The sequence below is a fragment of the Anabrus simplex genome, chromosome X, assembly GCF_040414725.1.
Source record: "Anabrus simplex isolate iqAnaSimp1 chromosome X, ASM4041472v1, whole genome shotgun sequence".
NCBI lineage: Eukaryota > Metazoa > Arthropoda > Insecta > Orthoptera > Tettigoniidae > Anabrus > Anabrus simplex.
The window spans coordinates 171,037,939-171,050,051 of NC_090279.1; the positions used below are offsets into that span (position 1 = coordinate 171,037,939).

The following is a 12,113-nucleotide window of genomic DNA, read 5'->3' on the forward strand; positions in this document are numbered from 1 at the left end:
TTGCATCTATTAACCCTTTAATAGAGTATTTATTTTCCACCTGTTGAGTGATTTATTTTGATTATTTTTTCCTCAAGTATGAATATTTTTTCACTAGGGCAGAGTTAAGTTAACACAAAACATTAAAAAACTGTCAAAAAAAATTTCTCACTCTTTCTTGGTTCTCCTAGTTCATCAGAAGAGGAATGTTCAAAAATTCTTCTTAATTCGACCCTTTGCTTAGCACTACATACAGATGTTCAAAAGTATCTATAGTTTCAGAGTTGTCCTCAAAGCGTACATACGAACCAGCATTAGCAGTAAATGAGAAACTTTTGTGCTATTCCAGACTCCACCCACTTTGTTTGAATGTCTATAATTTCATGGTCACCTGTACGATCTTCTGCATCATTGCCACCACTTGGATCACTGAATAACTGTCAGTATCAGTATAACTATCTCCTGAATCTAACAACGTACGCGCTATGTAGTTTTTGACTAAATCCTTCAATTTGGTTTTGTCTCCAGAACCACTGTAAGTCACCATGCTGATAGCACTGCCTACTAGATGCAAGAGCAGTGTGTTGTAGGCGCGACGGGCGAAGATCCTGAAGGCAATTTTCCGTCCCTACTTGAATTCCATGATCATCAAGACATACAGTCAACACTCAGTAGATTGCAGGAAGGTTCAGAAAAGGTTTTTATGCTTATAAGTGGCTTGCACAACGTACAGTCATCGTCATCATCATATGCAGTTTTCAGCTGTTGGCCAGGTCTGCTTGGAACATAAGTCTCTCCATCTCCTCTTGTCTTCCCACCAATTCCTCTTCGTCACTCGTGCCCAGTCCTCTCCTCTTCTCTGTACACTCTTTCACTCCTGTTATCCATCTGTCTCTTGGTCCTCCTCTTGGTCATTTTCCTGTTATCTCCATTTCATGCTTCCTCCTTGGTATCTTTTCCTCTGTCATTCCTTTCATGTGTCCATACCATCTATGGCTAGATGTGTCTATCCTGTTCTTTAGTGGCCCTTCTTTTACTATATCTCTAACCTTCTCATTTCTCATCTTATCCATTCTTGTCACTCCTATCCTGCTTTTCAGAAATTTAATTTCACTTGCCTGTATCCCAGTCGCAGCTCTGTGCCTCATTACCCAAGTTTCTGCTGCATACGTCAGAATAGGTACATAGTATGTCCTGTGTATCATACTTTTGCTTCTCTGAGGGACATCCTTGTTCCAAACCAGACTTCTGACACTTTTCAGGAATGCTCCTGCTTGTCTTCCACGCTCAATTATTTCCTTAGCATTTCTTCCAGTTTCCTCGATGGTACTTCCCAGGTACTTGAAACCCTCTACCTTCCTAAGCTGTTCCCCTCCAAGCATTATCCCCCCCCCTTGTAGGTCTCTCCTTCTTTCTAGTTGTGATCACTGTCTCACTCTTTTTGACATTAAATTTAATTCTATATTGTGTTACCTCTTCTTCCCATGCATCTAACTGTTCCTGGATATCCTCTTACTTTTCTCCTCAGACTAACAAGGAATCTTTCTTCATCACTTTAATTTTTCCTTCCCCAATTTTCCTTGCCACTTTTGTAAGCTCGTCCATTACTACAGTGAAGAGCAAAGGTGACAGAGCACTTCCTTGTCTTAATCCACTTTTTTTGCTCAAACCAATCTGTTCTCTCTCCTACTTTCACACCACTACACTCCCATGGTCCATCTCCCTCACTCTTTCTGTTGTCTGCTTCCCGACATCTTCTTTCTGTAAGGCTTCCCATACCTTGTTTCTGCACACGTGATCACATGCTTTCTCAAAAAGTCCAAGGAGGCCATCAGTAGATCTTTGCCCCTCTCATAATGATGCTGGAGCTCAGTGCTGTTTTGAAATGGCTTTACACTGGAAAGTGGTTCATGCAGCCAGTGGACAGTCTGCCATGACGTGTATAAGCATGAGGAAAGCAATGGGGAAAGTACCTCACTCCTCACCATGCCTTGAACACCTTACTGTAACGTTGCCATTGGTTTCTGTGGTTTCTCTGTAACTGTATAACCTTTTGTGGTGCTGTTTGAGGATCCAGGCAGCCTCCAGGCTGAAGATTAAACAGACAGAGAACAGGCATAGAGTATTTTATGCTAGCACCTATTCAATTTAAATCCTTCTCAAAATTAATTTAGTCAGGCTGAGTGACTCAGACAGTTGAGGCGCTGGGCTTCTGGCCCCAACTTGGCAGGTTCGATTCTGGCTCAGTCTAGTGGTATTTGATGCTGCTCAGATACGACGGCCTCATGTCTGTAGATTTCCTTGGCACTGAAAAGAACTCCTGCGGGACTAAAGTCCGGCATCTCAGCATCTCCAAAAACTGTAGAAGTAATTAGTGGGACGTAAAGCCAATAACATTGTTTAAATTAATTTAGATAGGGCATTCAGAGGATCAGAATCTATAGTCTTTCAAATGGGAAGCTGTTTCTATTCTGGCTGTTTTTATAACGTAAAATTATTTTGTCCTGGCGCAAGTGATATTTAACACAGTGAAATTTGAAAATTGAATGGGTGGGATAATGTAACAAATAGTGACCACTTGGTTGGACACTTCTGAGTGGCCTCTTATCTGACAGACAATAATACTGGAAACGGACAGCTGAAATTTGGGTTGGAAAAGTCACAGTCCACAGAAATTTCTTATGGAGTGTACATACAAGCACATTGTCTTGGAAAAGATGCTATTGTCTACTGCTTTCTGGGTAGTGTTAGCAACGTTCTCAATGGTTCGATAATGATTGTGTCAAACGCATTGTGTTGCTGTGCTGCATGATTAATGATTTCGTCCATCCCTGCAGTCGGAGGTCGAACAGAGCCCTCGTTATCAGAGATGGATTCTCGATCCTCTTTAAAATGCCAGTGCAACCGTACCACTTTTGATCTCTCCATTTTTCAGTTACTGTATACTGCTGTTGTTAGCAATTCTGAAACTGATTGGTGTTTTCAGTAAACTAACAAAATTTAATATTTACATGGAACTGTGAAAGTCTTCCTTTCTTAATTTGCGACACAAACATCTTACTTTACAAAAAACAATATAAATATGAGTCTCCACCTTATCAATACAAAATTAATTTACATTAAGCTGGTAAATATAGTCAAGACTAGTTTCGACCCCTAGGGGGTCATCTTCAGTTGACATGCATTAAAAATGTATTTTTTACAAAAACATCACATGTAGTGGTAAAAGCTTAAATTAATTTGAACCGATCATAAATGTTGGTATGTCTGGTACATTTGGGCTATTGTATGTGTCAATTTTTAGTTTTTAGCACACAGTGTGAAGGTAGTTGATTAACTAGTGTGCATCATCCATGAAGTCACATGTTATTTTTTTTTTTTATGCTACTACCATCCAATTTTTTGGGTTATACAATGTGGAATATACATACATTTGTGCAAATCAACAGTGACGAGTTTAACAATATACATTTAAAGTTGGTTCATAAATTACACAAATTGGCTATTGATTAGTCATATGAAAATGTAGGACATTGGTTTGAACACTTTTGACTGAAATATCAATGTAACACCTTACTGGCATATATCTTAGATGTTAAAATCAGTTTATAAAGCCTGTTATTCTTGATTGAGTCTTGGAATAGGGTTAAATTTTTTTAAATAAAAACTATTTGCTTAGTATAGGCATTAAATAATGCTGTTAAAATGGACATATAACTAAAACAGTGGTATATGTGTGCCATATATGCCTGGTTAAAAACACATTACATTAATGTTATTGATATGTGGTGCTACATGTACATTGTTTTGGAATAAATGGGGTTGACGAATTTTTCACAACAGTCTTAGATATAGTGTTCCGATAAAATGGGTCCGTAAAAATATTTATATGTAAAAAACGGTTAGGTAAGTATTTGAATAATCCGCTTGCAGATCAGGTAATACTTAGTTATATATCTGGAGATATTTTAGGCAGCTACTAATGTTGGAGTTATTAGAAATCTTGAATATATTAATGGAGCATGTTTTCCCATCCGTATGTCGTGATGTTTTAAGTTGGTGACATGTTGAAATTATGCGTCTTGATGCACGTTGATTTTATCATGGAAGCGTATATGTTCTCAACAGGCAGCTACAAAGAATGCACTGTTCCAACACCTTACATACTGTACCTTGTTTTTACAACATATACGCTTCCATGATAAAATCAACGTGCATCAAGACGCATAATTTCAACATGTCACCAACTTAAAACATCACGACATACGGATGGGAAAACATGCTCCATTAATATATTCAAGATTTCTAATAACTCCAACATTAGTAGCTGCCTAAAATATCTCCAGATATATAACTAAGTATTACCTGATCTGCAAGCGGATTATTCAAATACTTACCTAACCGTTTTTTACATATAAATATTTTTACGGACCCATTTTATCGGAACACTATATCTAAGACTGTTGTGAAAAATTCGTCAACCCCATTTATTCCAAAACAATGTACATGTAGCACCACATATCAATAACATTAATGTAATGTGTTTTTAACCAGGCATATATGGCACACATATACCACTGTTTTAGTTATATGTCCATTTTAACAGCATTATTTAATGCCTATACTAAGCAAATAGTTTTTATTTAAAACATTTTAACCCTATTCCAAGACTCAATCAAGAATAACAGGCTTTATAAACTGATTTTAGCATCTAAGATATATGCCAGTAAGGTGTTACATTGATATTTCAGTCAAAAGTGTTCAAACCAATGTCCTACATTTTCATATGACTAATCAATAGCCAATTTGTGTAATTTATGAACCAACTTTAAATGTATATTGTTAAACTTGTCACTGTTGATTTGCACAAATGTATGTATATTCCACATTGTATAACCCAAAAAATTGGATGGTAGTAGCATAAAAAAAAAAATTACATGTGACTTCATGGATGATGCACACTAGTTAATCAACTACCTTCACACTGTGTGCTAAAAACTAAAAATTGACACATACAATAGCCCAAATGTACCAGATATACCAACATTTATGATCGGTTCAAATTAATTTAAGCTTTTACCACTACATGTGATGTTTTTGTAAAAAATACATTTTTAATGCATGTCAACTGAAGATGACCCCCTAGGGGTCGAAACTAGTCTTGACTATATTTACCAGCTTAATGTAAATTAATTTTGTATTGATAAGGTGGAGACTCATATTTATATTGTTTTTTATAAAGTAATATCTATCAATACGGAAATGAAACTTATAAACAACAGTACAAACATCTTAGCCACCCATTCTTCTGCAGTTCATTCATGACAACATTGGGCTAACTTTTTGTTTTAAATAATTTAACATATTCTGGTCTGGACTTGAAAATCTTTTTCTTTTTGTTGAAGCTGTTCAAACAGTTTTTTCTCTGTAATCATATTTATTTGTGAGCATGTTTTTTGCATTAGTTTGGGTTGAGTGTCTACATTAATTTAGTATATAAATGTCAAACCAAGCTTACAAAACTTTTTCACAGTTAAAAAAAACAACCACCATGTTTTCATTAAATTAAAAACAAATCATGTGATGGACATTAATTATATATTTTTTTGCAAAAACTAAACAATCTGTAGGTGAAATAAGACAGAAAAACACATTTAAACACATTTATTAGGCTGTAAGTATTTTTATATGAGTGCAGTTTCTCTCACATCTGTGTTCACAGTGTGAACGGAGCTGTATTTATACCGCTATGGGCTGTGCTTGCACTTAGACTGGAATGTATTAAATACCAAATTTTTAGAAAATGATAACAGATAGTATATACATTTTATTATAAAACTTGGCTCCAAACTTGACTTTTCATTTTCTTTTCCAAACAGTTTCTTCAAACCTGATGTGCCCAGAAAATTTACCAGAGGAGAATGACAATGGTGATGATGACCTACCATTTTTGAGGATAGAGAGTGTTGTAAGCCTTAATCCAAACGCAATAGGATCTGCAAATGTGAGTTTGTTTTTCTGTTGTCTTTGTGTACTATGTTATTTTAATTAGTATTAAAAATGATATTTTAGAAAAATATGAAATGAGACTTAAGATCTGAGAATTATGTTAAAGGTCTTCAAAAATCATGTTTGGATTGTTTTGCTGGAGCTTATTTAGTGCATGATAGAAATTAATTGCAGTTTTCTCTAATCAATGACTGGCTGTATAAAGTATTCATCTTTTATGTTCAGGAGACTTGTCAGTATTTTTACTAACATGTTGAAAACAATTTTTCAGGCAAAATTCTCGCAGTACTGTAATATGTAATTTTAAATGCTACATTCCCAGATTTATGTGGGGGTTGACAGACCACTTTGGCTTAGCTTAAGATTTAGCTGCCAATTGAAATCGGGGATAGCTTCTCAAAGGGGGTTGCAAGTTGGTTATTTGTCCGAATTCTTAATTCACTTACTAGATCAGTATGTTATTCCTCGTGCATGATTCTTTGTAGTCGGCGTCTTATTTTGTACGTCTGGGAGCTACAGGAGCCTTTCTTGCTTGCAGTAGATTTGCGGGCAGGTTTCAAACCTACGGAAGGTTAGTTTATATAGGATTTTGGCTTGTGCGGGTACAGGGGGCTTAGATGTGTTCCTTGCTTTTTTATTGAAAACAATTTTTCAAACTCTCTGACATGGGCGTTAACATACTTACAGAAGAAACTAAAAGAACGTAGGAAAATTTGTTTCAGGTAGGCTTTGGTTTAAAATGGTGAGAACATTTATTTAGTTGGCTTGTGCAATATCCTGTCAAGTATTTTGCATAAAGGCAACATGTACACACACGGCACAGTAATTAAGATTTTGTCTTTGGCAAAAGCATACTCATTCTCCGAGAGAAGTTATTTTTGTAAGCTGTCAGGAGATAGCAGCACTCATCATACTACTATCTCCCTTGCCATCTGACAGATCAGGAATGTTACATTTCACTTTGGTCTGTTGAACAGAAATTATTCCAAAATATTTTGCTGCCACCGAATAAGATCCGCACCCCAAAATTTGAGACGGCAAAATACAGAAAAAAACATACGTACATACATTATCATTATAGACTGTTATGCCTTTCAGCGTTCAGTCTGCAAACCTCTGAGAATTTACTAAACGTCGCCACAATCCTCGATTTGCAACTAGTGTTGTGGCCTCATTTAGTTCTATACCTCTTATCTTTAAATCGTTAGAAACCGAGTCTAACCATCGTCGTCTTGGTCTTCCTCTACTTCTCTTACCCTCCATAACAGAGTCCATTATTCTCCTAGGTAACCTATCCTCTTCCATTCGTCTCACATGACCCCACCACCACTGAACTTGCATACCTATTTAATTTTCTTCAGATATACCACAAATATAAATTCAAACAGCTTACAATTAATAAAATCATCACAAAAATCATAAATAAAATCGGTCCAATACTCAGATCATTCACAATACACCGTCATCTGAAGTTTCACCATAGGAACTTTCGTCGCTGGCATCTTTTCACAAATAGTCATCCTCACTACCATCCACTGAATTTGAAATTCCACATTTCTTAAAGCTTTTGGACACTACACGTTGGGAATGCGTGCCCATGCGGTCTTGGTCCAGCTGCATATTAGTCCCACTTCAGGCCTCTTCACTCGTCCGGTTGGTGTTAACGCGTTATCACCATCAGACATCTACTCGGTGTACAACTGTTTCATTGCAGTTTTGAAAGACCGGTTCACGCACACATCCAGCAGCTGTAGAATAGAAGTGAGTCCTCCGGGAATTATCGCAAGATCAGTTTTTCCTTTCCTCATCATATCTTTTACGGCGTCAGTTGTATTTCCTCGGTAACTGTCCAATACAAGCATGTTTCGTTTTTGTAACAAAACTCCCGGGCGACGTTGCCAAACACACTTCACCCAGTCCTAAACTGTCCATCCAGCTGCACTCATGTGTTCTAACAATAACACCGGACAGCATATTTCCTTTCAGAAGTGTTTTCCTTTTCAGAACCACATATTGAGGGAGCTTGGTTCCATCCGCTAATATGCACAGCATTACCGTGCATCGTTGCTTTTCGTTACCACCTCTTCTGATGGTTACACTTTAGAACCCTTTGTAGCCACTGTATTTTCCAACGGCATTTCAAAATAGACAGGGTCAGCATTCCCAATTTGCGACAGCAAATAAGAATTTTGCTTCCTCACATCAATAATGTGACGCTGAAAGGTCGTTAATTTTTCTTCATACGCCCCAGGGAGACGTTGTGAAATAGGCGTACATCTTCGAATGCACAATCCCTTTCTTGGATAAAAGTTTTGGATCCATCCGCTGCTTGCATTAAAACCCTGTGTTTTGAGTTCTTTTGAGATCTCTAGAGCTTTCAATTGACACATTTCACTAGGAACACCATATCCTAACTCACGTTTTTCTATCACAAATTTGTGGAGTCGTTCTTCAATTTCGCCGTTTCGTTTTAGACGTTCTTCTTCCGCCATTCACGAATACATCAATATCGTACTTTCTGCCAACGGCACGATTTCCGTATATTTCAGCTTTGCTAACAGTTTTAAGTTTCTCACGCACAGTAAATGACCGCAGACGCCGTTTTGAATCCATCGCTTACTATCGAGACAGCCCTTTCACAGGACAGATACGGAACTCGAATGTGAGCGAGTTAGACTTCCGTAACCAACAGTCTCAACTGTCGCAAAGTACAATATCCCGCGAGATCAGCTGTTTGTGCACCCAGCATGCCAGCAACACTTGTGAAACAAATGACGATCGAGCATCTGCAGCAGCGGCTTTCATATTTACCACATATTTACCCATATATTTTGATTTACCGTATTTCATTACCTTACATTTCGCGTTTACATGCCACTGTAACTATATTGAGGAAAAATCGATCTTGTTTTCTAGAACGCAACTAAAACTCAATAAGACGTGAATGCCCGTTTACATGTGGTATCTTGAGTACGGTAACCGTATTAAAATCTATTTCAGTACTCCGTGTAAACGTAGTAAATATTTACGAGAATGAACGGCTTGAATACGAACCGCACCCAAGATTTAGAACTGATATTTTGGGGGGGGAAATGGGGGTGGTATTCAGGATTATTTGGTAGGTATGCTTCTACAGTAGTTCGCCATTTTATTTACTAAACCATATTTTAACACATTGACTTAGTACTGTGGCCAATGGTTGTTGATGGGCACTGGAGATCTCCGTTTTTACACGTGTGCATAGTTTGTAGCTTGTTGTGCTATCTGTTGGCTGTAATTTTAACTACTTCCAATCAAGTCATGGAGTAGAATGATCGTAGATTTTCACTTCAATGAATTTTTTTGATTGTACGGTCTTTGTAGCCATGGAAACTTCGTATATACACAGGTGTTCTTACGCGCCGAGAATCATTTTGCAAGATGGCACACTCATGGCAACATGCGCTATGTGACAACAAAGCATTTTAACATTTATTTGCAGGTTCATTGTCCGATGTGCCGCATGGGTGATGAGCCCTGAGATTTCTCGTAATTTCTCAGCTGACGATAGGTGACAGCCGACAGTAGGTGATGGGCTATGAGAATTTTCACTTTTATGCACTTCGTATTCCTTGATTATTGATGAAATTGTGCCCGAGATTAGGAGTTCCAAACGGTGTAGTCATAGATTATAAATTATCGCTGCATCTTTCTTTCTTTAAACCTTCATGTATTTAACAAAATAATGTCTGATATGTAGGGCTATTCCCTGGACCTCAACATGCCGACGGCTACCAATAATTGTGATTATGTACAGACCAGTTATAATAGGTACCGAGTGACAGTGAATTAGATATTTCTAATGATTAATGGCTAACTCTAAACGGGGAGTAGCCATAAAGAGAAATCCTTGCATACTTAAAAAACTATTGAATACATGAATGGCACAAACAGGGCATTCCTACTACACTGTGCTTAGAAATACTATTAAATGGAGCCACAAACGGTACTGCTTTAAAAGGTATCACAACGTACACAATACCAAGCAACCTAGTGAGTACATGTTCCAAGTTTGAGGTTGATATCTTGAATACTTTTCGAGTTACAGTAGTTTGAGTGCAGCAGTGCAATTTCTTTCTTGGAGGCTTTAACTATCCGGTCTACATGGGGTAGCAGCCTCCGTTCGGGGCCTGTCGTCACTGTGTTAAGTGAGCTCTCTCTTTAAGTCCTCTGGTACAAAGCTTTTAAGTCTGAAGTATGTTCAAACCCCTATCCATTGTGCACCACCACATTTCCAAACCACCAGCTGCCACTGATCTAAATACGAAACTGGAACAGGTTGATCATTCGAAGTACTTAGGATTTGTATTCACCCAGGATGGTAGTATAGTAAATGGCATTGAATCAAGGTTTATGTAACTTCCAAGTTCTCCAGTCTGTCAAACACTAAATATAATAACTACAAGCCTATATCATCTTATTATTCAGTCCACAGACTGGTCTGTTGTCACAAAATGAAGCCAAGCTGTACAGTTGTTTGCAGTCCTTTCCATTGCTATGCAATTTTCCATCCCGGTATCTTCCTAGATTTGCTTGAGATATGTACCATCTTGGTCTTTCTCAAGGTCGCTTTCTGTTAACCCCTTAACTGGGTACTAATTTCTCCACATGTATAACCTGCCCTGGGTATATTTTTCCGCACTTTGTGGTATTTAAATATTTCCTGCAAAAATGTGTGTACAATTAGTTTAATGTAATGTTATAGTGATTGTTATAACTTCAATAATGGGTTGGTAACATTATTTACATGGTTATGTATCCACATGATTACAGGTTCTATAGATTACTCCCTGTGTGATTTAGGCGGAAACAAGGTTATCTGTGAACGCGGTGAAATATTCTTTGACACTATGTGCGTCACTGAAACTATATTGTATTTAACCCTGTAAAAGCAATTCTTCACTTCTACTTTCAGGATCACTTTCACTATACTAAAATTTATATCCATGCATGATCACATGCTAAGAAAACCCCCACCTCATCTTCACCCTTCGCTTCTAGAACTGTCATAATACCAGTACAATCAAGCTGATCTACTTTAATTTTGGAAACCATGTAACAGGCTGCACGGGACATCGTGCAAGGCGCCAAAACAAATTCATTTTAGGAGGCTGTAATAGCTATACAATACGCAGCATGGTATTGTGGAAAATTATCAACTTATACAGTAGACTATATGGAGACATCATATGCAGTCACGCCCAAGAGAAATGCGCGAAAAATTTTATGATCGGCTTTTGCAGTCATACCCACCATAGAATCGTAACGCGAAAACATGTAAAGATGTCATTCCCCTTTAAGGGGTTAATGAATCCTCCTACAATAATTGTCATCAGCTGAGAACGGCATAAAGTATAACCCCACCAAGAAAGATGTCTTTTGCAAATGATTTCTGTCAAAGATCTCTTCTGATTTACTCTGTGCAATACCTCGGCATTTGTCACCTTTTTATCTACAAAATTTTAATGATCCTACGGAAACACCACATTTTGAAGGCCTCAAGATACGTTACCTACACAACTTTTGTTTATTGTCCATGTTTCTGAGGCATACGGTAGAACAGTCCAGACAAATGCATTTAACACATTGTTGTCTGGGCGCGCACTGCTCCATTCTTTCCTTTGGACTGGCAACAGAAGCACACCTAGCTCGAGAAGTAGGATGAAATATAAATACATGTAACTTTTAAATGACATGGAATAAATTATGAAACCTGGTGAGAGCACTTATCAGTGATTCTAGTACTTGATTTTAGTGTGGTATTACCTGAAGCAGCTGCCCTTGTGCAAGGGAACTTGACAAGCCGAACTGATGTAGCTTGTGTCCTTGCGTTTCTTGTGTGCAGCGCATACTCTGCAGGGCTTCTGAGGGTACTTTTTCCTTCCATCACATTTATATATTTCCATTTCTGGGATTTTGGGAAGGTTTCATACCTCCCAGAATTTTGTTCATAATAGAGATTCGATTGTTCCACAAGAAGCTGAAGCAAGTCATCGGCTAGGGAACGATCTACTATCTCCGGGATACTCGCGGAATTACTGGCTGTATAAGTGAGGCCTGTAAAATATATAAATGGTTCTAGGACT

At 37.7% G+C, this 12,113-nt stretch overlaps 1 protein-coding gene across 1 annotated transcript in view; it reads left to right on the plus strand.

Moving 5' to 3' along the window:
• LOC136886750 (uncharacterized) overlaps positions 1–12,113 on the plus strand; it is a 275,978-nt gene that overhangs the window by 182,118 nt on the left and 81,747 nt on the right. The window contains exon 7 of the mRNA XM_067159555.2: positions 5,859–5,983. Within this exon, the coding sequence (XP_067015656.2) occupies positions 5,859–5,983 (125 nt within the window). The remainder of the gene's footprint in view (positions 1–5,858; positions 5,984–12,113) is intronic.